Source organism: Vombatus ursinus, unplaced genomic scaffold (genome assembly GCF_900497805.2).
Source record: "Vombatus ursinus unplaced genomic scaffold, bare-nosed wombat genome assembly UNPS02015255.1, whole genome shotgun sequence".
Classification (NCBI taxonomy): domain Eukaryota; kingdom Metazoa; phylum Chordata; class Mammalia; order Diprotodontia; family Vombatidae; genus Vombatus; species Vombatus ursinus.
Genome location: NW_020955033.1, coordinates 35,839,154 through 35,865,694, shown reverse-complemented (window position 1 = coordinate 35,865,694; position 26,541 = coordinate 35,839,154). Strand labels below are relative to the sequence as shown.

Here is a 26,541-nt window from a genome sequence, read left to right as displayed (position 1 = left end):
CAGGAGTGATGATAACTCTCCTTCCTTGAGGAAGACGACCAGGCTGGAAATTGAATGAAAGGCCCTCTCTCCCTTCACCTTCACAGCTATGATGGAATGGCACTGCTTTTCCCACAGGAGGCTGAGATCAGGCAGGAGACAGGTGGGGTGGGACAGACCTGTCTTTTCTTTCCTTGTATCCTCTACAAGATATACTTAGCAGGAGCTGATATCCAAGCCTCAGTCTTGGAATTAGGTTGGTGGTTTGTTCCTTAATGGTTATGCAGGGTATTGTAGAAGGAATACTGGATTTGTATGCAGATGACCTGTGGTTGAATCCCACTTCTGCAAGCTATGTAACCTTGGGCATGAGTCATTTTGCTATGGTCTTCAGTTTTCTCATATTAAATATGAGTTCTGAATATTGTAAGTTACTAGAAACCATTGAGATTGCGGAAGGGACAGCAAATAGACCAATGTGATTAGCATTTACATAAGGCTGAAAGGTGTTTTACATGCTGTCTCATTTAATCCTCACTATAACCCTATGAGGTGGATGCCATCTTTCCCATTTTACTGATGAAGAAACTAAGGCTGAGACGTTAAGTGACTTGCACAGGGTCAGTGGCTGAGACAGGATTCAAATCTAGGTCTTCCTGAAAGTAAGTTTAGCACTCCAACCACTGTGCCACCTGGTTCAAACCCTACAGCTAGACCAAAGTGCATGGAGTTAAGTTTTTTGTACGAAATGTGTAAAAATAGGAGGAAACCAGGCTGAGAAGAGCTTTAAATGCCAGACTAGAGTTTATAATTGATCCTAGAGGTAATATGGAAGCCCTAGATATTGAGTGGGGATGGAGTAGACATAGCCAGGTCAGCTCTTTAGTAAAAGTCACTTTTTTTTGGCTAGGCATTGGGGTTAAGTGACTTGCCCAGGGTCACACAACCAGTAAGTGTCAAGTGTCCAAGGCCAAATTTGAACTCAGGTCCTCCTGACTCCAAAACCAGAGCTCTATCCACTGCGCCACCTAGCTGCCCTAGTAAAAGTCACTTTGACAGTTGCATAGGGGATGGGTCGAAATGAGGAGACTAATTAGGAGGAGGCTATCGCAATAACCCAGGTTAGAAGTGATGAGGGTTTGATGTGGCTTTGAGTGCAAGGGATGTATTTATATCTATATCTATCAGAGTAATGTTGTGGAGAAGGATGTGACAAAATTTGGCAACTGACTCGATATGTGGAGGAGATGAGAGTGAAAAATCAAAGATGACACCAAGGTGTCAGTTAACAAGCATTTATTAACTCCCTATATACAAGGCAGTATGCTAAGTGTGTTGGGGTTACAAAGACAAGTGAAATAGTTCCTGCCCTCCAAGAGCTTACATTCTACAGAGAGAGGACATTACATGTACACATGTAAGTACATACAAAAACATGCAAAACAAGTACATGATCTTTTTGCGGGGGAAGGCATTGGCAGTGGGGTGATCAGGAAAAGCCTTAGAGAAGGCAGCACTGAAGATGAGCTTTAAAGGAAATCAGAGATTGTTAAGTGCAGAGGTGAAGAGCCAATGCATTCCAGGCATGAGGGGGACAACATGTGCAAAGGTGTGGAGATGGGAAATGGAGTGTTATCTGTGAGGAACAGCGGTGAGAGTGTGCGAGGGGGAGTACTCACTGTAACATGGCTGGGGAGGTAGGCTTGAACCAGAAAACACGGTTGACCACCAAGTGATGACTTTTTCAGCCACAGAATCTCTTGGGTGGCTGGGTGTAAAGTTTATTTATAGGTGAAAGGAGTACTCAATGCAATTACAGATATTTTGAAGTATTAGCGCATACATCCATGTCCTTCCTAGGACTAATACTTTTCTGTATAAAACATATTTAAAATACAAAATTTATTCTTCATAAAGGATGCTTTCACTTAGCCATCACTATATATACACATTTTATAATAAACACAAATAATGGCAGCAATTTCATTGTCATTCATAAATACAAAATTTTATTTGGACTTCATTAGTTTAGAAAGACCACAATGCTTTTCAATGCCACGACAATTCAAGACACTCAAAGTTATTCAAATATGTTACTACTTATTTACTTTAACTAAACAAAGTGCAGCTTAATAAAAGATATACCAAAGATAGAGTTCACAAATTCATTATCAGACTCCTCCCCCAATCCACCCCAACAAAAAATAGAATACAGTATATGCTGGACAGAACTTAAGTTTCACTTAAAAAAAAAGGGGGGGGGTTTGTTTGTTTCTACCATTAAAAAGGATCAAGATATCAGGCAAATACATATATGTTCCTTGATATAGGAAAGGTATCTTCAAAAAATTCCTTTAAACAGGATTTGCTTAGAACAACAGCGTTATTTTAACATCTGTAATAGTTTCAAATACATCTCTTTTACTTGAACTCTGTGGTTCTTAAAAGTATATTGTACAGTCTGTTCATTAAGGAACTGTGACAGCAATATTGTTCTCTTAGGTCTAAGTCAAGCCCAATATCTCTAACTCTAGTTATAGGCTATAATTATTAACATACTATTAAATAAATATTTTTTAAAGGATGGAAATCAAATGGATTTTTGCTTTGCTGCAGAACAACTCCAATGCTACAAAGATGCTACAGCTGAAAAAGTCTTTTGAATAAAGAAAAAAACAAACAAACCATGACTTAGGGAAGCTTTATTCAAAAAATTCTTCAGTTTTACAAATTTATCTTTAAAATAGTTAGCAAAGCACCAAATACTCTCTTCATACCAGAATAATTTCTGCCATTTTAATATAATTGACAAGAACTATTAAAACATTTATTTGTAGTATTATAGATTTCATTTCTCCCACTCCTTTGTATCAGGAGTACTGCAGTTTCCCCAGTGCCTACACAATATTTATAACACTGAGATAATGAAGGAAATATACAAATGTATGGGTGTGTGTGTGTGTGTGTTGTGTGTAATGTGTTACATAGTTGAATCCTACATAGGATTAAATATTTGCATATTTACAGGTTAGTGTGGAGCTCTGACTTGGATAACAAAGTGCGACATGAAGTTGTCAGAATGATTGTAGCGCAGAGTTGAACAGATACTCTTCCCCCTTCCCAAGAATCTTTTTTACTATGTCCCTAAGGAGCAAATCAACAGCAACGGACATGTGGTCTTGGTGGAGGCAGTTCTGGTGGTATTTCTGGTTCTGGTTGTAAGGAAAGGATGCTGTTGGATAATTCATTCCTTAAAACATCCAGAGGCATCTTTAAGACGAGAGGGAAAGAACGTGTAAGTATTTAACAAAGTTACCTTTATACAGGTTTTTCAAACAGTAAAAACTAAACAGAAGTGAAAATCTTACTAACTCCTAAATAAATAACACCTGCATAACAACCCCAAAAAGACTTGTTATTCCCATTTATACTGCCCTTTGGAGTTTGCAAAGTCTTTTTAAAAAATGAGTCTCTGAGAAACTTAGCTTCACATCAAATTAAAGCCCATCTGGCCCATTACTTTTGGGGAAAAAGTTAAGAGCAATGCTTCAATTACTTTTTTGATTAACTGAAATATGTTTTCTACAAAACCATAATTTGGTACATTGGTAAAGAAAGAAACCGCACTTGCTAAAGAAGACCCAAAAAAATACTGAAAAAAATAACACCTTAAAAAATAGCCTAACCCAAATGGCAAAAGAGGTCCAAAAAGCCAATGGTAGGGCTTATAATCACTGCATCTCCACTGTCCCCTCCCTGTGGCATGAAAGTCAATGGAGGGACAGCTCCTTAGAGTCACTGCCCTGATCTGCGCTCTGAGGACAAGTCTGTTGAAGTGCAACAGCCTCATTACCAGGAAGCTGCCCATGCTGAATGCTTCATGGCACACATGAAAAACATACTTCCAGTTCAATGTAGCCTCTTGCACATCCACCATGATGCTGGTGGAGTGTTAGCAAAGAAAGCAGAGGTTCTAAGAAACAAAAATCATTCAGGATGAGAAGGCGCGTGATTGGCTGTAGCTTATACAAGTGGAGAGAAAAGCCACACCAATGAGGTTCTGTTCCACTGAAGTATATTACCATAAGTATAAATGCCTTTATAGACAAGCTTTGAGATCAATAAATTTGTTAAAAAATTTTGAAATTATGTTTGAACCCAGAAGATTTCACATAAGTGATAACACCAGTTAAATAAACATTTATGTAAAAAAAAAATTATGTTTAAATCTTTGAGTATAAGCCAATCATCAACATGTTCAAAAATGATTTGTAACTCCTTGGTTTTAAGACTGTGGTAAGTACCTACATGCTGCATAATATTCTTCAAAAAAAAAATCAGAAATGATGGAAAGATAAGTATCACTTTAAAAGTATTCAGTACTCAAGAGGTACTGAGATCCTGTGTAAATAAATCCATTTCAATTCAAGTGAGAAAAAAAAGGGAACAAATGGAACCTGGTAACAGAGCATGTTCCTTTTATCCTATCTGGTTATTCTATTAAAACCTCGATGTTTAAGTACTTAAAGAAATGTGTTACATATCAGCTCTGACCTGCACTGCAAATTCTTATGTGGTCTAAGTGGCCCTAGGGCCATATCTTCAGTGATGGTTAAAGTGAAGATCAATGACATACTTTAATATTGTATCTGGGTCTGGTCGTTCAAAGTAACCAAGGGAATTTTAATTTCCATATTAAAGTCTTTAAACCAAGTCATGGCAAGTGGTAAAGTTCAAGGTTTCACATCCAGTGGGGAATAACAAAAAGAATTTTACCTTTTTCAGAATATCATCAACAAGTTTTAGAAATATCTCATCCACATTGAAATTATCCTTGGCACTTGCTTCACAGAATCTCATCCCAGTTATCTGTTGTGCAAACTATTGGAAAGAGATTAAAGAAAAAAATTAAAAACCAAAACTCTTAATTGTTGGCAGCAGCATGATACAATTATGCTTTAGCACTAGCTCAGCTATTATTAGCTGTCTGACCATGGATACATAACTGTTTCTGTAGCTCAGCTTCTCATCTGTAAAATAGGGTTAAACTTCTTCTAAAATTCTGTGAATTTCATAAAAACTAACAAAAATTTATTATATGTTAAACAAATACAAGTTTTTATATTCTAAGAGTTAAAATTTTCCTTAAATCAAACCAGTTACAAAGTTTGGTAGATTTGAAATTGGGAAATCTGAATATGATTTTGCCTATTTATACTGAAGCCCTTAGTGAAAGCCTACGAAGCTTACAATGTTAGAAAAGAAGCCTAAGAAAGCATGACCAAAGTAAAATTGCTTCAAAATAAGATAATAACATATAAAAATATTTTAAATGAAAGGCCAAATAATGTAAAACCAGTGTTACAAATATTCTGTATGCTAAAGCAACTCTTTCTCCATATTTAGATGAATTAAGTGACCAGAAGTAAAGGAAAATCAATTATAAAAGCAGAATATAATACTGCTAAATTACAGCCCCTATTCATTTTAGTCCTGTTCAGTCCATCTCTCTTACCTTTTCACCCTGCTGTCTAGTGATTTCTCTGTCAGTTTCACAGTCCAACTTATTCCCGACTAACAAAAGTTCCGCATCTTCTGAGGCGTACTGTAGAATTAAAACAGGATAATGTTTTGCACCCTGGAGATACAAGATTTTTCTTCCAAACAATGGTTAGAATCTTGTAATTCAGATTTTAGAAATCTGAAAACACACTCTTTTTTGTAGAGAAAAAGATTTAGGCTCTCTATGGAAGTCTATGGATTTAAGTCCCTTATTAAGAGACACTTTGATTCTAAAAATGCCAAATATACTGAGCATTTTTCTTTCTTGTTTTGATTATAATGATGTGTGACTAAGGAACTCTTCCTCTGAGTGTGTGCTGCGGCTCGAGCACAAAACAAAAGCAGCCAATGAAGTGGGTGGGTGCACACTAGTCTCCCAATGTAATGCCTTGATCCTAACTGCCCAGGTATGTCTAAAGTGACATTACAGACTTTTGCTACAGAGGAGTGGGGACAGCTGGCGATTTTTGTTGGAGACAACAGGAGAATAAAGTGTTTGTTTTTAAAGAAAGCATGTATTAATAGTATACTTACTAAAATGAACAGGACATGTTATTTGACTTTACACTATACATATGTGTAAAGAATATAGAATGGATAGAAAGCTGGTCTTAGCAGGATTGTGAAGATTTGAGGTCCAAGTTATACCTGAGTGACTGTGGGAAATATCTGTAAGTTCTCAGCGTTTAATACAACTCTCTAACGCTAGACAGGAGTTTGCTGGTCTGCAATGGTAGAGGAAGTACTCAGAGACAGAACTATCCACACTGGTGAAATCACAGGTTTGGACTCCCCAAACTCCAACTATATTTAGAACACATAATTGTAGTTCACTGTTTAAGGAACTTTAAACACATTTTTTTTGGTGGGGTGGTGGTGGTTAAAGGAAATAAGGTAAATAATCAAACCTCAATTTATTCTTAAAAATGTTATTTTTAGAAAACTAGAGTTTCTTTTTTGGAGGATGGGGGTTATATACAATTTAAAAACTTTTTATCTTTAAAGGACAAAAATATATAATTAATTTATATTATTTCGTGAGAAATATGCAAAGCCTACCTTATCAATCATTTTCATCCATTTTGGTAGATCATCAAATGTCTCTTTCTTTGTAATATCGTACACTAAAATGATTCCCTTGGCACTTCTGTAATAAGCTGAGGTAATGCTGTTGAATCTTTCCTGACCTGCTGTGTCCCTAGGAAGGAATAATAAACATTGGCACAAGGATTCCATCAACTCATAAACAAGATGCTCTATATTTGGTGTAAATTCTATATACAGAAATCTATGTGGTGGGAGGGTAATACATGTGTAACATTTCTTCTTAATAGTTATGGTCTACAAAAAGAGCAGAAGAACCCTCAAAACAGAAGTTTCCTTGATAGAGAGCTATCAACTAAAGGAGAAGAGGGCACATTTAATTATAGAAGGATACTTAGAATGGGGATGGCCTACAAACAAGGAGAGCAATATGTTCAGAGTGAGGTTTTTCTTCTTAAAGACATAAAAAGCAATGATAGTGATGCTATATCGCACTGAAACACATGAATGCAGAACTTCAGAGAGAAATCAGCCACTTAGCAAAAAAGAAAAAAACTTTAAATGAAATTTTCACAAAGAATGAAAATAAACAATAACAAAAATCCAAACACACAGCTTAGAAGCAATGTGAAAATAATAGCATAAGTGATTGAAAACAATGTAATTTGATTACACGCAAGGAAGGCAGGTATTTACAAACAAATGTTAATTTTACTGAGGACAAGGAATGTTTCATTTTTGTCCCTCTATCTCGAATGTCCAGCATGTAACAGAAACATCATAAATACTTGTTGGCTGATGATTAATTTCCTTTTTATTGTTTGGGGTTTTCAAAAACTGTTTTAAGATATTGGATGAAGCACAAAAAAGCAAAGTTTTTCAAATCAATAGCACAGTTACTATAAAGATAAGCTGCAATCCCAACTTTCCTGAAACTGATGTGTCATCGTAGTGTATCTTGTCCATCTTTCTTGGCTTTTGTTCTAATACCTAAATGGGTATCAATCATCATCAATCGTAATCACAACAGCAGCCTTCCTAATTTCATTTTCTTAAAAATACACTCCCTGCCACTTACCCAATTTCTAGTTTTACAGTGCTGTTGTTTTAGGGTCTCTCAAAACAAGGGCTGGTTTGTGGTTTCTATGACCTTTCTTAGGAGGTCTTTGAGGATACTTTTACTTATTAAAATTTCTGTAACTTCAAATGTCACTCATCCTTAGTTGAAGGAGTATAAAATGATGGATTTCTCTCCAGAGAATATGCTCATGCATTGACAATTTATCCTTAACTATCTTAATATCTAAGACCTATTTTCCCTTGGCTTGGTCTTTATGCATGGGAAGGTTATTCCTCTCAGCCCTATGGAATCTGAGTTAGGACTTGGAAGTGGAATCCTAAGGGAAAAAGTTATCAGCCCCTCAATCAGAGGGACTTTGAACCTCACTTGAAAGAACAGCCTAATAACCATCCTCTTGGCAATGGCCAGGCAATCTGGAGGCAGAACTTCATAACCCACAATAATCAGTTACTATCCTGTAAATCTATGTAGTTTTAATTGCATCTTGGCTTTTCTCCCCTTTAACTTCAAAAACTAACTGGAGTTTCTTCTTGATCCTCAAATTACAACTTCCTATGTAAGTTTTCACCTGGGCCCAAATGGCACCAGAGCACCTGGGATCACGGATAAGCCTCTCCCCCACACCTTGTGAGCACACCTTGACTGGATGGGTGAACATTACAATCCTCTAATTTTCATCCTGCTCAACCAGTTATAGTATTCTAAACATCCCAAAGTACAGGAGGGAAGCAAGGATAACAGGTAATATCTTGATTACTACCAGTCACTATTCTGGATCCCCAATAAGCAGAGAGGGTTATCCTTAATATATGCCAGAAATAAAACTAAAAAGTTGGGAAGTCATTTTGGGAGCTGTCCTATCCCTTTGCTAATCAATGCAGGTGTGGAGGACTGCAGCACTACCCAGTTCCCTGCCTCTCATCATCTCTATACCCAAGGCCTCAGGTGTCTATACAGAACATCATTTAATAAATCTCATTTGAACAGCTAAGTCTTGTGCATTTTCTCTTTTCCCTCCTTAGTGTAGTCCTTTGTAGATACCTTTGCTGCCAAATGAAGGAATTGAAATGTGTATGAGAAATTCAGGTTTCCTGATTTTAAAATTCCTTAAAAAAACAGAGTAAGGGCTCATTTGAAGTGCTGCAGTGAGTAATGCTAATTTAAATGTCTTTTGACTTTTGCTATGAAAATGCAAAATGATGGTGTAACATTCAACTCCTACAGCTAATGACTCAGTTTACAGAAAGAAATGCCTAAATTTGTCCATGGAATCATAAACTTTTCTCTAATCTAAAGCTATTGATTCACTGCTCTGAAGCAGACATGTACAGAAGGATGGTGAGGAAATAGTCAAGATTATCAAGTTGGTGAGCCCAACACATCAAATCTTATTTTTTTGAAATCTCAACATTAAGCAATCTTTTACTTATATAAATGAATGTGCAATGATCAAGTAAATTGGCTATTCTTCCTTGTTTCCTTGAAGCTATCTGTTCATGTAAATAAAAACTAGGTATGCTAACATACCTGCTTTTGAGTAGAGAAATGGTACTGATCCATCTCAGCTGAGCAGCTTAGAGGTTGGGTGGGTTAGGCAAATTAAACCAGGGATTTCAATCATCTATGCTAACACAGCCTTTTGTTGTCAGAAAAATTGTGCCATGGGAGACATTAGTTATTTTTCCCTTATTCCCAAAAGAGAAATGGGAAAAAAGGAAAAAAAAAACACAAGTTTAAGAACTTAAGAAAAAACTGATACTATAGGTTGAAATTTACCATTGCAACATTTGTGGGGAAAAAAATAGCTAAGCAAATTAACAAGGTAAGAAATATTACATGGCCCTGTTTTTCTTTTTCCAAGAGTCCCACCTCTGACACACTGGCTATGTGACCTTAGTCAAGTCACTTAACTTCAGTACACTGGGCAACTAACTTGCTAAGACTCGTAAGTTGCAAAGACACTTCTGACCTGCCACTGGTAGATGGTTTCCTAGACCAATGAAATCATAGGTCTGCTTCTTACCTGTGTCCTAAAAGAACAGGCTACTTTTAAGGACTAACAAACTGTTTCATTTGAATGAGGCTTATCTATTAATTTAAAATGGACTGGAAGGAAAGGGTTATAGTTACTGTACACTTAAAAGAGCAAACCAAGCAGCCAGCCTTTTTAATATATCCTGCAATTCATACTTTTCACTTAGACAAACTGGATGAAAACCTTGACTATGCCCTGAGTTAATCCTTCAGTCAAGTGAAAAGTTGTTTGGTTAGGTCTGACTTTCTGTGACCCCATCTGGGGTTTTCTTGGCTTTTCCTTCTCCAGCTCATTTTCCAGATGAGGACCTGAGGCAAACAGGGTTAAGTGACTTGCCCAGGGTCACACAGCTAGTAAGTGTCTGAGGCAGATTTGAACTCAGGAAGATGAGTCTTCCTGACTCCAAGAACCGTGCTTACTGTGCCACCCAGCTGCTCAAAGTGAAAAGTAGAACATATGCAAATTAGGCATGCCTTCGCTGGGGAATACCTGTACTCATACTCAGGTATTATAAAAATCACCTGGTATATGAAAGAAGATACTAGGACTGAGTTTTAATTAAAGCTACAATATACTTTAATTTTTGATGAGGAACTGGCCAAATTTTGACACACACTGGAAAAGTCATTGCTGGTCAGTCAGAAGTTCTAGCTGTGTTCTAGAGTCAAGAGATGACACACACACATTTATATGTCATAGGTATGACATATATATGTCATATATGACACACATACACACAGGTGTGTATGTGTGTATATATATATATTTGGTGGGCAGACCCCAGGGAGGGAAGGACTGATATCAGACATATATCAATGGACTTCAAAGGGACTTAGGAAACTTAAGTGCAATAAACTAATCTTGGATCTGAATATCCTCCTAATTACTACTAACATAAGAGATATCAATTCTTTAATAGCAGTGCAGTATCTGTGTAAATCCCTATTAATTTTATCTGGTAACCTAGTGGCCTGAGTTAATATACATGTCAAAGAACCTAGCTTACCTTTACTACAGAGCACCTTATTCTTATTCATTATATTCACAGAATATAATAATAGATTCATAGATTCTAAGCTCAAGAGGGATATTAGAGATAATTCACTCCAAGACCTTCATTTTGCAGATGAGACACCTGAGACCCAGAGAGATGAAGTGACTTAAGGTAATAATGCTGGTCAGTGACAGCCAGGATTTGAATACAGAACTTCCAACCATTTCAGTGATCTTCTCACTAAAGGTGGAGTTCTTGACCTAGGGTCCGCAGACCTCCAAGGAATTTATGGATAGATTTCAGGAGGTCTATGAATTTCAATGAGAAAAAAAAATTACATCTTTATTTCAATATAATTGCTTTCCTTTGTAATCCTATGTATTTTATTTTATGTATTTAAAAACATTATTCTGAGAAGGGGTCCACAGACTTCATCAAGCTGCAAAAGAGGTCTGTGACACAAAAAAGGTCAAGAAAACCCATACTACAGAACACTAAAAGATTAAAAACCAAAAAGAGGAACTTTCACTTTTTTTGGCTGTTTCTGTATACACTCATCAATGTTTAAATAATATTAATTTTCTGTAATAAAAATCAGTCAGGAAAGAATTGACAATTCTCTTCTCACCTAAGTTCATGCTTTAGAGTTCATCTTTTACTGTGCTCTGCCTTGAATTGCTTGATGGAGCATCTTCTCATGGAAGACTACTTTATATTAATAAAAATATTTGTAATGATAAAATGTTTTCTTCTTATCTCAAAAGCCTTTCTTGAATTTTTCCTTTATACAGATGATTCTCTGCTATCATATATGGTGTGAAAATCAGGAAATATGGTTAATGTCTATAACTTCTCTAAGCTCTTTCCAATTCCTTGGTACTATTTTATAATTTCCAGTATATAATTTTAGACATATACTCAAAGAAGCATTAAGTCCTGACACTGTTAGATCAAATGATTTTTAACTTTTCATGCTTAGGTAAAATTCTTGAGTATATATAAAATTTTTTATATAGATGTGTATGTATATATGTACATATAATATAATTAAATATGTACATATACACACACACATAGCAATATATATCGAAGTGTAGGAGATATAATGGAGAAAGTTCTTTTTCTGACTATATATGTATATATATTAAATATACAATTAAGGAATGTGAGAATGATTAATCTCAAAATAAAAATTCTGTGTATATCCCTGGGCCTTTCCCTGCTTGCAAGCATTTGAGGGCCCTGAAAAGCAGTTGTGCACGAGGTTGCTCTGACTCCAAATCTTCAGAAAACACTGGTTGTTGAGCTATTTCTTTAGTAAAACAAAATATCCAATTCTTTCCTGACTGATTCTCTAGCTCATATTACAGATGAGAAAACTGAGGCCAATAGGATTAAGTGACAGGGCCACAGAGCTAATAAGTGTCTGAGACTGGATTTGAACTCAGGAAAACTCATTTTCTTGACTCCAGGCTGGCACTCTATCCACTTCACCACCTAGCTGCCACTAAGTAGGTACTCAAAGCAATTTCAAAAGGGAACAAATACTAAAAAACCGGGGTGGGAGGTGAGGGTAAAGGGGTAGAAGTCAAACAAACTTTGTGTAGGTAACAAGTTGTACTTTGAAAGGAGCTCAGAATTCTGGGAGATAGAGATGAGGAAGGAGTGCATGTCAGAAGTGGGGATCAGCCTAAGCAAAGGCAGAGGACATGGTCTATAGACCAGTCTCCCTGGAATGGAGAGTACCTTTTGGGGAGTGATATGAAATAAGATTGGAAAGGCAGTCAGTCAACAAGCATTCATGTGCTAGGCACAGGACTAAGTTATGGAATACAAAGAAAGGCAAAAGATAGTCCCTCCTCTCCAGGAGCTCACAGTTTAATGGGGGAGATATCATAAAAACAACTGTGTATAAACAAGAGATACAAAGGATAAACTGGAGATAAACAACAGAGGGAAGGCACAAGCATTCAGGGGGATCTTGTAGAAGGTGGAATTTTAGTGGGGACTGAAGGAAGTCAGGGAAGCAAAGTGGTGGAGATGAGATGAGAAGGGTGAGAACTCCAGGCACGGGGAACTTCCAGAGAAAATGGAAATTACCCATTTCAGTCAAGAGGTGGAATGTCTTCTTTGAGGAACAGCAAAATAGCTACTGTCACTGAATTGCAGATTACATGGTGGTGAAGGAGGGGAGGGAGTGAGTGAGGTATAAAAAAGAAAGGTAGGAAGGGGTCAGGTTATGAAGGGCTTTGAATGACTGAGGATTTTTTAAAGGTAGGTGGAAGCCAGACAGTCCAGGGCTTAAGAAAAGAGATGGGGAGAAGGACTAGAGGTCACAGTGAAGATAAAGAAAAGGTTTCAGGAGTGTGAGGCAGAAGAACAGGAAGCTTGACACACAGGAAGTTTGGAGTTTAGGATCATGCAGTATAGTAGTTATGGGTGATGGTGAGATCAAGAGCATGACTACTCCTGTGTGTATGAGATGAAATGAAGAGACAGGTGAATAAAAAGCTCACCTGAAGTGAGGAAGACTTGAGTTCAAACAATTACCATTAATGACCCTGGGCAGGTCACTTAAGACTGTGTCTGCCTTAGTTTCCTCATCTATAAAACGGGGATAATAACAGCATCTGTCTCCCAGGGCTGTTGTGCAAAACGCTTTGCAAACACTGAAGTTCAAAATAAATGCTATTATCATAATTACTATCATTATTGTAGTTGTTAAGATAGAGGTCGCAGGAACTGAAGAGGTCAATGAACTGGAAGAATTAGCTGCTATACAAGGGACCATCAACACAAATACTGAAGACCCCAGGCATGAAGGCAGAAACTAGGGTGAGAGGGAAGTGTGTGAATCAGACACTGAATTCCCTAAGAAAGAAAGGAGGAACAATGACTGGGAGAGACCGCCATCTGACTGCTGTACCAGTACTGTTTTCGAACTACATTTCTAGCACTTGGTTCTGACTGTGGCATCAAAACACCCGTTAAGTCAGAGTAAAATAAAATGTCCATGACACAAAAAATTACAATAGCATGAGGTAGTATATCAATAGTTTGAAACAAAACAAACAAAAATATATGTGGCTTTAATTGCAAAAGAGTGAAACATTAAGTCCTACAATTTTCCTTATGGTTTTTCTACCTATTCAATCCAAGAACAATAAGTAAAAATAATTTTTTAAAATACCAACTCTATTTCTCCATGTTTGCATCTGAAGAACAAGAACCACATCTCCTTCAAAGCAGGAAGGGTACAGAATAAGTATTTATTAAATGCCTACCATGTGCCAGGCACTATGCTAAGCACTTAACAAATATGGTCTCATTTGAAATTAAGTGGTATGCTTAATAAAGTGCTTGGCCCAGTAAGGGCATAAGAACTACTTATATTGACAACTCTATGTACAAACAACATATGAAATAAAGAACAAATAAACATTTAAATTGAATGTCAGAAAAAGTGGTATCATTAAATCTTTCGATGAATGGTTAGTCTGATTTTTCAAATTCAACACCAAGAATTCTGAAAATGGGAGCAACTTAGGGCAGGGGAGTGAAGAATTAAAGGAAATGGCAGTTAAGACACAGCAGTCTCAGAAGAAATGTTTTTCAATTAAAAAGAAAGTTGGTATTTCGTGAATGAGCCTATAAAACAGTAGTATCTGAAATATCAGTGTATGTAATAGGCCTTTGTTCTAAAACTACTTATCTCCCATAAAATGAAATTCAGTATAAAGGTCATCTTAGTCTCTAACCAAAGCTGTTTTTACTTAGTGAAGTACCAAAAGATAATCATCATAAAGCAGTCTTACAGAGGTAAGTGTGATTACAGTGATGCCTTAGTATATTGGGACAATTTAAGGGATCTGATTACTATCCACTATTAATTTTTTCCTTTAAAACATCAAACATATCATGCAAGACAAATAATATCTTTTTAGATAGGCTGCAGTCACCAAGGTAAGAAAGTGTCTACAATGATTAATCATATCAACCTTTAAAAGATTGTTATATGAATTATAAGACTCAAAAGACCTCACAAAACTCAAACTCATCCATATCATCAAAAATACCTAAGGTACCCATTTAGGCATTATGTTTTTGTGGTTGCTATGCAAAACAAGTTTTAAAAATGTAATTTTTACTTTAGAAGTACTTAGAGAAACAATAGCTTATATATAAAAACAATTTGTCACTGTTTTTGGATTCTATCATTAAAAGGATGCCAATTTAAAACTTTCCTAGTTTTCCCTCTTCAGCTGCTTTTAAAAAATAGTATTTTCATATTTTTTAAAGGGTCACGATTTACAAATCAAAATGTGTTGCCTTTTTAGACATGGCCTAATTCCATAAGATATTTTAAACTAAAACTTGAGGTTTCATAATTAAAAAGCAAAAACTAAAGTGAGCTACAAATGACTTCAAAAAAAAAAAAAAGATATTACCTCAGACAACTGCAGGAGGCCACTGACAAGCAATGTTGGTTCTGCTGTAGCTATGTCCCAAACAGGGACACAGATGAAGAATGAAGACATGCCACTAACATTCAAGCATTAGGTGACCGGTGATGCCAAAGATGAAGCAGCAATTAACGCAGATGGAAGCAAACAAACACATGGTGTGACAAACAGAGTTGAGGTTGACCTGCCAAGAGGAGTTAGTAAGCTGAGTATACTGCATCTATGTCATTAAAAACAAAATGGCATAATAGAAAATCTCCATGGTGTCATTTTAAAACCACCACTAGATTCCATTTCCTTTTTTTCCCCACAAAACTTTCAGCACTAGATGTAGTTTCTAACACCGTCTGTGCATCAAGCAATGTTAACAGTTAAAGAAAAGCTAGCTAGTAGCTTAAAAGGTAGCTAACAAGAGACCAAGTTCATTCTTTCATAATAGTTGTAATTTAAGTTATACTAAAATACTATCAAAGAATACGATATTAAAGCTGAAGAGTAAAAGGCTTTCCTGAGACTGGATTCTAGCCATCTAATCTGCATAAATGGGATTTTAAACACAATAAAGCAACATCAAAATTATGGTTAGAAGGGTTACTTACATATGAGTCACTGAAAAACACTCATGCTATATTATTCAAAAGTGCCTCTACTTTCCTAGGGTCAATTTTCCTTTTCTTTTTAATTGACTTGATATGGCTTTGAATATTGGGATTTCCTTTAGATACTGTTACAAAATTTCATATAAATACAAATAACATTTTAAAGATTAACATTTGAGCTATTTTGCTGATGACATTTTTATTACGCATGTCAGAGAAATAAAATAAGGAACTAACAAACACTACCTCTTTATTATAGTAGTTTTTACCTTCCTAAAATGCCTTATTTGTAAGGAATGGCAAAATGGGTGAACACTCTCTTCCGTGACTAAATTGTTTTTTTTTCCCCAAAAGGTCTAGAATTGTTTTCTAATGATAACTCCTTAATTTGCATGACATTTTACAGTTTAAAAGTATTTAACAGAATTCTGTTAAAGAAACTGAGGCTCACTGAGCTGAACATTGCCTCGAGTCACATGATTAATTACTAAATGGAATCATAACTAAAAGGATTGCCCCCGACTCCTGAGTCCAGTGCTTTTCTCACTACAGTGTTGTATCCCTACTGTCTCTGCTTGTTCCCTATATTCTCATGCTTAAAATGTGCTTGGCCACTTTCAAGGTGCAATTAATGAAGTTATCGCTTCTTATACTTCTGAGGAAGTAAGAAGCAATCTAAGTTCAATAAGTTTTGAAATGAGGTAAGAGAAAGAAAATGGAAATAGAGAAAACCAGCTTAGGAACAGTTAATTTTATTAGACAAGCATATGGATCCATGTTAAAAAACACACACACACAGACAAACACATTGCTGGATGCATAGATGCACACTGTTTTACTTACCAGATTTGTAATCTAATTTTCTTTCCCCTTAACTCTACTGTTTTGATTTTAAAATCAACACCTATGAATAAAACAGAGTAAAGAGGAAAAATAAGAAGCCAAAACAATGAAAATAAAAAATAATAAAAATATCATATTTCTCCATTTTACATGTATATTCCTATTCAGAGTGGAAATAAAAAAGTCCAATAGTCACATCATCATAAGCCATTAAAGAGAGGCAGAGGAATGCTGCTGGCCTATAAACCTAATTTGTTTTCCAACTTTTGTACAAAATACAGTTGTATAGTTCACCATGATTGATACCTTATGAATTGTTCAGCATTTATCGTTCTAAACTACATTACTTTCTAGTAACAAAGACACTGCTTCATTAAAAAATACATATTATACATATGTATATATACATACATATATACATATACACACATACCTTAATTAATAAAGTTATGATCTTATGAAGTATATTATGGAATAATATTATTAACTTATGAAAATATTTACCTCAAGGAACACACTAGAGGCACTTGCCTCCACCTAATGTTAACTGGTTCTTTGAAATTACAGTATCAGGTAAAGTGAAGTTCCTTATAAATAATCATACAGATAGGCAGGGACCAGTCTTTATTGGTATAGAGAGTACCTGGTGGAGCTATGTGGTACAATGGATAGAGTACTGGACCTGAAGTCAGGAAGACCTGAATTCAAATGCAGCCTAAGATACTTAATAGCTGTGTGATCTTTACCCCTTTCTGCCTCAGTTTCCTCAACTATAAAATGGGTATCAATAATAGTGCCTACCTCCCAAGGTTGTGGTGAGGATCAAATGAGATATTTGTAAAGCACTTAGAACAGTGCCTGGCACATAGTAGGTGCTTAATAAATGCTTATTCCCTCCCCTCTCTCTTAGAGAGGAACTCTCTCTAACAAAGTAGGTGTGCATCTTGTCTGCAACTATAGTCTTAGTAGCCTAGAGTGCTGGGATATTAAGTGACTTGTCCAGAGTCACATGGTCAATATATGTTAGAGTCTTGCACTCAGGTCTTCCTGGCTCCAAGGCCAGCTTTCTATCCACTACACTACACTGCTTTCATACATAGGTAACTATAAAAAACGTGTGATACTAAGGTAATAGTATGTGGAAATGATGGTGGTAAAGGCAAAATTATGTAGGGTAATACTGTAGAGGTAAGACATTTTCAGTGATTTTAACAGTCTTGGATTAAATATAAAAGAAATTTAAATTTAAAAAAATTTGTGCTCATTAAAAATCACAGAGAAATAGTACCTTAGCCTCTTCACCATTTCACTTAGTGCGGCTAGGACTTTGGGAACAATTTAGAAAAGAATTCTTGCTTTATAAATAAGGCATTACTTCTAGTACACAAGTTACTGTGTATGTAGTAAGCTATACACTTCAAATAACTTAGCTGTTTTTTGGCTACCAGAAAATAGTACCATCAAGTGAATTACAGATGTCCCCCAAGGTTACAAGGAAAGTTAACCAGAACTTAGAAAGCATTTCCCCATAAAAAGCTATGTTATAAATAGAGGTTAGCTTTCCAGGCCAGTGCATAATATGATGCTTGAAATGTAATCTTGTACAAGTAGAACCTAACCACTATTTACAACAATGACTTCTTTAGCTCCAACAGATGTCAGAGACATATGTCTCTCTTACACTGTAGCTCTAGAAGTGTGAGAGTATTTCTACAGTGGCAAGGGTGAGAAGTTGGAATGGTATGACCAGGAAGAAGAAAGAGGGGTATGTATAAAGACATTAGGGGTCTTGAGAAACCTAGAATGGGGAAAAGATGAGGTGAGAACTCTGATACCAGTGGGAAGGAGAGAAGGAGCTAAGGACAGGATAACATTTACAGAACTGGGGTTTCCCCTTATCCCAGATTCAGGAAAGTGCTAAAATTGAAGTATGGGATTTAAGGAGTTTTTGTTCATATGTAAAGTACATATAAAAGTCAGGTATATGTAAGTTAGGGGCTCCTTCTATAGGAGAAATGCTCATCTCCAGTATTCTGGAAGTCTATGATCAGCAGCAGTGACTATGCACTACCTTATTTGAGCCTCACAACAGTGCTGTAGGGTCAGTAGCGGGATTGTAAGCTCTGTTTTACAAATGAAGAAACTGAGGCTCAGAAAAATTAAATGGCTTTCCTATCACCACACTGCTAGAAAGCAGCAAAAATCTAACCACAGTGCTATGTTCTAGCCATTGTTGCTATTGGGAAAGGAGTTCTAAATTCCAAATAACTTGCCTTTGAAATGTTAAACCTCATCAGAAGCAATGTAACCAAGTACAGAAAATATTGGGACTTGGGAGTCAGCAAGAGCTATGTTCAACTAACACTTACTAGCTCTGTAACTTTGGTACAATCATGTGATCTCTGATCCTAGACCAGTAGTATGAGATCCTTGACATATTGACACTACTCTTAAGTAGAGAATAGGCCATTTTGGAGAGTCATCTGCCTGTTATAACATCCTGGGTTTCCTCATTTCCTTTTGCTAAATTTTTTTTTTCTAACATGGACATCTTCGGGGCGGGGGGGATTAGTAGGAATAAATGTAGTCATTTTACTTTAGTTTGCCTTTTTTTTTTTTTTAACCTAATCAACTTCCCAAATATAAGATGAAGAAGTGGCTGGGCAGTTTATCTGAAAAACAGGTCTGGGTGTTTACTGGACTGCATATGCCATATGTATCCTCCTTAATGTGATAGTGGCAGCCAAGAAAGTGGATGCAACCTTGGAATGAATTCAGAAAGAAAGAGTGTGCATGAGCAGAGAGTCAGAGCCCTGGTTCCATCACATCAAAAGTACTGTGTTCAGTTCTGGATGGTACCTTTTAGGAAGGACATTTATAAGCTGGAGAGAATACAGAGAAAGGATACTAGAATGATGAAAGGCCTCAACATGTGGCTCTTCAAGGGAAATGAGGACATTTAACTTTAAGAAGAAAATACTTAGGAGGAACACATGACAACTGTCTTCAGAAGCTGCACCTTAAGAAAAAAGGTAAAGACTTAGTCTACTTGTTCCCAGAATGCATAGCGATGGAAAATGGGTAGGTGTCAAAGGGGCTGATTTAGGCTTGTTATTAAACAAAGCTTTCCAAAAATTAGAACTGTCCAAAGTTGATATGCTCACCATTGTACCTTACTAAGATTTTTCAGATAAAGCCTAGATGATTATTTGCAGAATGGAGTCTTATTAAGGTACAGGGATGGACTCTGAAGTCCCATCCAATTCTGAGTTTCTGATTCTGTTTATGTATATGTAGAATGTTCAAGACGAGGTTGTAAATAGATAGATGGCTACAGAAAAGGAAAGAAAGTTCACCTGATGTGCCAAGACAAGTTCAAAGGACTGTCTAATCAAAAAAAGGTTGGGAAACATTGCTTTAGAAGCCGAAAGAAAGGACATTTCCTCCCTAAGGGTACAATTCACTGTCTAATGGAGTAACAGCCCTGGGATGAATTTGGCTCAATGCATATTAAGTTCACTAATTTCATCATCCTAGTTTGTTAAATGAGAAGGAAAAAAGGATTTAAGTTCCAATTAAATGGTTTTACATGAAAAAAATCTCTTAAAAGAAAACATAGTTAAGCTTAAATTTTGAGATATTTAAAAATTGACCTCTATAGTTTATAGACTCAAATATATAATATTTATGAAATAAGCATGCAATTTAAAAAGTAAAACTGTATTATAAAAAGGATTGTCCTAAAAGAATGTTTTCCAAAATTCTTTCAAACTCCATTTTTCTTTTTTGTTGAAAATGGTCTTCCTCTCACTCAGGCGGGAAGTTCAGTGGCCACTTACAGACCTGATCCCAACATTGACAGCAGGCCTAGAAGTTTTAACTGGCTCATTTTCCTAACCTGAGTGGTTTTGCCCATCCTTAGGTAGCCTGTTGGCCTTCTGATCCTAGGACTCACTGCACTGATGCTGTTCTCAGTTTGGATACTCAATAAGTTTTAGCTCTACTGTAGCTCAGAATTCCCAAACTTGAGCAATCAACCAACATCTCTGGCAGCAAGGATTACACACGTGTCACCAAACCTGCCTAAACTCCATTTTTCTAACCATCGTAAGTTTTAAAAACATGCTACCTGTTATCTACTGACTGTCAAGATATTTTCCTTCCTTCTTTAATGCTTGGTTCAGGCTCTTTCCACCCCAACTTCTACCCTCAATACTAGGGAACTCCAATATGATACTCTTCCAAATAACCTAGATTTGCAGCTCCTCAATCTACTGAATTCCCATAACTTACTCCTAAAACTCTACCTCAGCTATAAAAAGAGATGGTCTTGCCAACACTCACAATTGTTCCGTTTTCATGTTTATGAGTTACAAAATTCCTTTATGTGATCATAATCATTCAGTCCCTACAACCTTCATTCCTAGTCTTCTTACTCACGATTACCCCCCTACTCAATGCCTCTCTTCTTCAATTCTTTCCCAGGCTATCATCCCTGTACTACCTATACACTTCTCCCTTTCTCTATCTTAACCTGCTGATGAATCAATTAAATTCTACACTATCCTCTACACTCATGTCCCTTGCTTCCTTATCTTATCATCCATCATGTCTTGCCTAACCCAACCCACGACCTTGGATCATTCACGCCATCTGCTGCCTTTGCTCTCCTTCACACTACTGAATGAAGCTACTGAAAAGACTATGAAACTGTGCTGACTGAATCCACCACAACTTTGGGTTACATAATTCCAACAAGGCCCTCAATGCAGCAAAGCAGTACTTTTACACTTTCCCTAATCAAGTCATTTTCTCACTCACCAGATTGTTATTCCAACCTTTTCATCCCTTCTCCAGCTTTCTAAGACACACCACCACGCTCACTATACTCTCAGGTGAGAACCCTGCCTCATACTTGGATGAAAAAATTAAGGTCATTCTCCAAGAGCTTCTTCTTTCCTCCCCAACTCAAAGCACACAAATCTCTCTCCTCACTATCTACTCTAACCCTGTCTCATACGTGAAAAGATGGCCTTTTTCCTTCCCAAGGCTAACCCCTCTAACATACACAAGGGATACTATTCCATCCTGCCTTCTTCAGAAGATTTTCTCCTCTATTATCTCCACTCTCTCACTAATCTTCAATCTCTCCCTGTCTACTGGCTGCTTCCCTGTTGTCTATACACACTGCCTTCACTTGATCTGCCCATACCCACCAGCAATATCTCTCCTTTTAGTGGCTAAAGTCCTGAAGAGAGCCATCTCTAATCAGTGCCTCCATTTCTCTTCCTTTTCTTCTCTACGCTCTCAGCTCTCTGGCTTTAGAACTTGTCATTCAAAAATTGCTCTCTCTAAAGTCACCAATGATTTCTGAATTGCCAAATCTAAAGGGCTTTTCTCAATTCTCATCCTTTCTGACCTCTTTGCAGCCTCTGAAATTGTTCATCACCCTCTTCTTGGTACTCTCTTCTCTCTAGATTTTTGGACACTGCTCTTTCCTGGTTCTCTTCCCACCTGTCTGACCATTCCTTCCCAGTCTCCTTCGCTGGATCTTTATCCAGGTCATGCCCACTAATCGTGGGTGTCCCTCAAGGCTCTGTCCTGGGCCCTTTTCTCTTCTCTCTAAATACTACCGTACTTGGTGATCTCATTGCTTCACATGGATTCAATTATTATCTCTATTCAAAGAGAGTTAGTATATAAGTTACTTTTGGGAAATCAGAAAGCACTTGCCTCTAAAAATAATATAAAAAGCAGTTAGGCCTGTATGATGGTTTATTACCCTAAATGGGTCAGAAGCAAAGTAAACATAGTAAGTATAGCAAATTTAAGTATAAGAGTAGAGAATCTAATCAATATGCAAAATGAAGTAAAACGCACTGAGTGAACCAACTAAGGATGCCAGAAATTATCTTCTGCCTCCTCTCCAAACTAGATAAGGGTGGAGTGGGATTGAAGAACTCTAGACTAAGAAGTCACTTAATAAACATGTACTAAGTACCTACTCTGTGCTAGGCACTATGCTAAATTAAAAGGCTAGAAAAAAAGGTAAAAGAGTTTGTGTTCTTGAACTCACAATATAATGGGAGAGACAACATATGAACAACTATGTTCAAATAAGATATATACAGAATAAATTGAAAATAATCAACAGAGGAAAAGCAATAGGAGTAAGGCAAAAGGAGTAAGCCTCAAGTAAGTTGGGAAAGGATTACTGCAGAAGGAAAAATTTTAGCTGGGCCCTGAAGGAAGCCAGGATGCAGAGATGAAGAAGGAGGGCATTCCAGGCAGAAGGGACAGCCAATTGGAGTTGGGAGGTGGAGTGTCTTGTTTGAGGAAGAGCAAGGAGGCCAGTCTCAATAAATTGAAGAGTATATGTGGGGTGTGTGAGTGTATGAGTGTGTATACAGTATAGGCAGACTAAAAGGTGAGAGGTTATGAAGGGCTTTCAATACCAAATAAAGGATTTTACATTTGAACATGGTAGAGGGAGCCAGTAGAGTTTATTAAACAGGGGAGGTGACATGGTCAGATCTGCCCTTCAATAAGATCAATTTGACAGTTAAGTGGAAGGCAGACTGGAGTGGGGAGAGGCAGACTAACCGGCAGAGAGAGTTACAATAGTCTATGAGTGGGTGATGAGGGCCTGCACCAGGATGGTGGCAATGCCAGAGGACAGAAAGGGCTGTATTTGTGAGATGTTACGAATGCAAAAATGACAGGATTTGAAAACATACTAAATATGAGGGATGAGAGAAATGATAACTAGGTTGTGTAAGTCTGGGTGATTGGAAGAACAGTGGCACCCTTAACAATAATAAGGAAGTTAGGAAGAGGGGCTTGGTGGATAAGATATAGGATTTAGTTTTGGACATGTTGAGTTTAAGATGTCTGTAGGACATCTAGTTTGAGACAGTCAACAGGGAGTTGGAGATTAGAGTCTGGAGTTATTAGAAAGAGGTTGGGCCATTAGCATGGAGATGTTGAGATTGCTAAGTGAAATGGTACACAGGAATAAGAGAACAGGGCCCAAGATAAAAGCCCTGTGGGATACTCCAGCCAGCAGGCATGACCCTGATAAATATCCAGCAAATCAGACTGAGAAGAATTGTAGGAAGAGAACCTACACTGAGAAGATAGGTAGGAAGAGAACCAGGAGAGTAGTGCTACAAAAACCTAGCGAGAAGAGTATCAAGAAGAGAGTGATCTGTAGAAACAAAAGTTGCAGAAGGATCAAGAAGGATAAGGATTAAGAAAAGGACATTAGATCTGTCAATTGAGAGATCATTACTAGCTTTGGAGAAAGCAGTCCAGGTTAAATGATGAGGTTGGAAGGCAGACTGCAGAGTTAAGGGGAGAATGAGAGGAAAGGAAGTAGAGGCATGACCATGCTTTACCTTATGCAGTCACTGACATAGCTTAGCTAGTGAGGGCTTCTCACCAATTAACCCTGCTGATAACAACCAAAACTACACATCCAGTCCTCAGCTCTCTCCTTAGCTGCACTTCTGCATTTCCAGCTGCCTGCTGGATATCACATGCATGACCCAAAGGCATTTCAAAATCAGTAGGTCCCAAACAGAAATCCCCTAAAACCATCTTCCCTCCTAATTTCTTTTACATCTACTCTCTTGTCTCTGTCCATACCACAACCACCCCAAGTTCAGACTCTTGTGACCTCTGGCCTGGCCTTCTGAAGTACCTTCCTAACTGGTTTCTCTTCCCTCACTGATTAGTCCATCCTCCCAACAGTAGCCAAATGTTTATTCTTAAAGCCCAGATCTAACCATTTTACTCCTCTGATCAAGGAGCTTCATTTGCATTGCATCCTAAATAAAATATGAACTCCTCTTTGGCATTTAAAGCCCTTCATAATCTGTCCACATATCATTTTTCCAGACTGATAGATAAATAGATGGCCTGCCCTCCACAATCTCTACATTCTAGGATGTAAAATAACTGTATGACCATTAAATCTTGACCTCAATTCTGCTTGAAAATTACAATGAATGCTGAATTTTTGTTACTAATGAAGAGCCATTTCATGCTCCTTGGTTATGGTAATGTGATATTCATGGAACTAAATATTTCTTTTTTAAAGATTTACTACTTGGTAGAGTACTAGTTCTGTTTGAAAGTGATTTTTTAAGCCGTCTGCATTCAAGGATATTCTGTTTCTGTAGGTATAGTCATTAATTTAAAGTTGTGTTAGAGTATCTTTTGAATCTTAAAAGCAAATCAGGTTATTAAACTAAAAATGGAAGGAAATACAGAACATCAATTCGGCTGTATTTACTACTGAAGTAGTAAGGGTCATAACAATTTATAACCCATAAATGTGTGCTTTTGTTATAGAAATGATAATTGCACTTGAATTATGGGAATATAGGATGTTTTTTACATCTTAAACAAACTGAGTATCCATTGCTGAATAAACTGTGTTGCATGGATGTAATGGAATATCACTGTTCAATAAGAAATGACAAAAGATGCAGAAAAATATGAGAAAATATATAATACACACATACATACATACACACATACACACACACACAGACACATATAGTGATGCAGTAAGTAAGCAAAGTAAAACCAAGAAAACAATACATACAATTATTTTGCTAATAGTGTTAAAGAAAAAAATCATTAAAGGGAAGCCAAATTCTGAGTAATAGTAATGACTAATTACAATTGCTACAGAATAGATAATGAAACATTCATCCCACCTCTTAGCAGGGAGGTGGGGACTATAGGGCAGAGTGTAGCATAAAATTGTCAGATGAAATCAATTTATAAGTTATTATGGCTGAACTATTTTTCTTTTATACAAAGGTGAGTTCATTCATTATAAGAGTGAGATAGGGGATAGGATTCATATGGAAATGACTTGATGTAATAACAAAAAGCACACAAACAACTTTTTAAAAATGAGTTAAAAAAATTCCTATGTAAGCTATACATAGTTGGTTTTAGTACTGCTTGATTTGAAAACTTGAAATTGTTCCAAAGTAATCTATGCATTAGGGAACAGTCTGAGGATAATTAGAATTTATTATTTGCTTATGTGTCATTTCATCTTCAAGAGATAGGGAGACCCCAGAAAGTTGTACCACTTTACATACCTCACAAGTTGCAACTGTTTACCCACCATTCTGTCCCAGTCAGAGGATAACCTCAAAAGATAGACTGGGGGAAAGGGGGCAGAGGAGTCACCAGTATACCCTGGGCCTATGTGAAAGGAGATGCCTGGCTTAAACTTCTGTGCTTGCTGGTGGTTGGGGGTTGGGGAGTGATCATCTTCTTTAACCTGCGATGAAGTGAGAGCTACTGAGGCAAAGGAAGGAAGAATGAGTGGAGAGAGCCTCGCTTCAAACCACAACATTGTAGAGCAAATTCCAATGGGGTAAGTGTGGGGGTTTCCCAAGGAATCAAATTCAGGGCCCATTTCCACATGCAGAAGTCAGCTCTTTTTCAGGGTAAAGTGTCACATTTACTGTACATTTTATGGTATAGTGAGAGCTGTGGGTGGATGAGGGCTGGCTGGGATCCATTTTACGACTTTCCTATGGCTGCAGCCTTGCTCTGGGAAACAGGGTTCAGGCTGAGCAGCAGCCCAAAGGCAAGTGTCAACATTATTTAGGTACAATTATGTATTTCTTAACCATTTAACATGTATAAAACCGTGCTACCATTTTTTTTAAAAGTTCCTATCTTTTTTTTGGGGGGGGGTATCACTCTATTCTTCTCCCCCCTTACATGCCCTGTGGTTTTTATTGCTCAATTTTGCATAGAGATGATTTTTAGGAAAGCATATGTTGAGTTATAAAAGAACTGGTTGCAACTTAGGAAAGCATTTCTCAAACTGTTAGTTCTGTTAATCAGTCCAAGTGGAATCACACACACACACACACACACACACACACACACACACACACACACAC

The 26,541-nt window shown here is 37.0% G+C and overlaps 1 protein-coding gene across 1 annotated transcript in view; it reads right to left on the bottom strand.

Annotated features, from left to right (window-relative positions):
• Positions 1-1,260: 1,260 nt before the first annotated feature.
• LOC114031809 (ras-related protein Rab-12-like) overlaps positions 1,261-26,541 on the bottom strand; it is a 50,795-nt gene continuing 25,514 nt past the window's right edge. The window contains exons 3-7 of the mRNA XM_027846949.1: positions 16,601-16,661; positions 6,601-6,739; positions 5,495-5,584; positions 4,756-4,860; positions 1,261-3,249 (exon numbers count right to left, since the gene is read on the bottom strand). Of these exons, the coding sequence (XP_027702750.1) occupies positions 3,136-3,249; positions 4,756-4,860; positions 5,495-5,584; positions 6,601-6,739; positions 16,601-16,661 (509 nt within the window). The 3' untranslated portion in view covers positions 1,261-3,135. The remainder of the gene's footprint in view (positions 3,250-4,755; positions 4,861-5,494; positions 5,585-6,600; positions 6,740-16,600; positions 16,662-26,541) is intronic.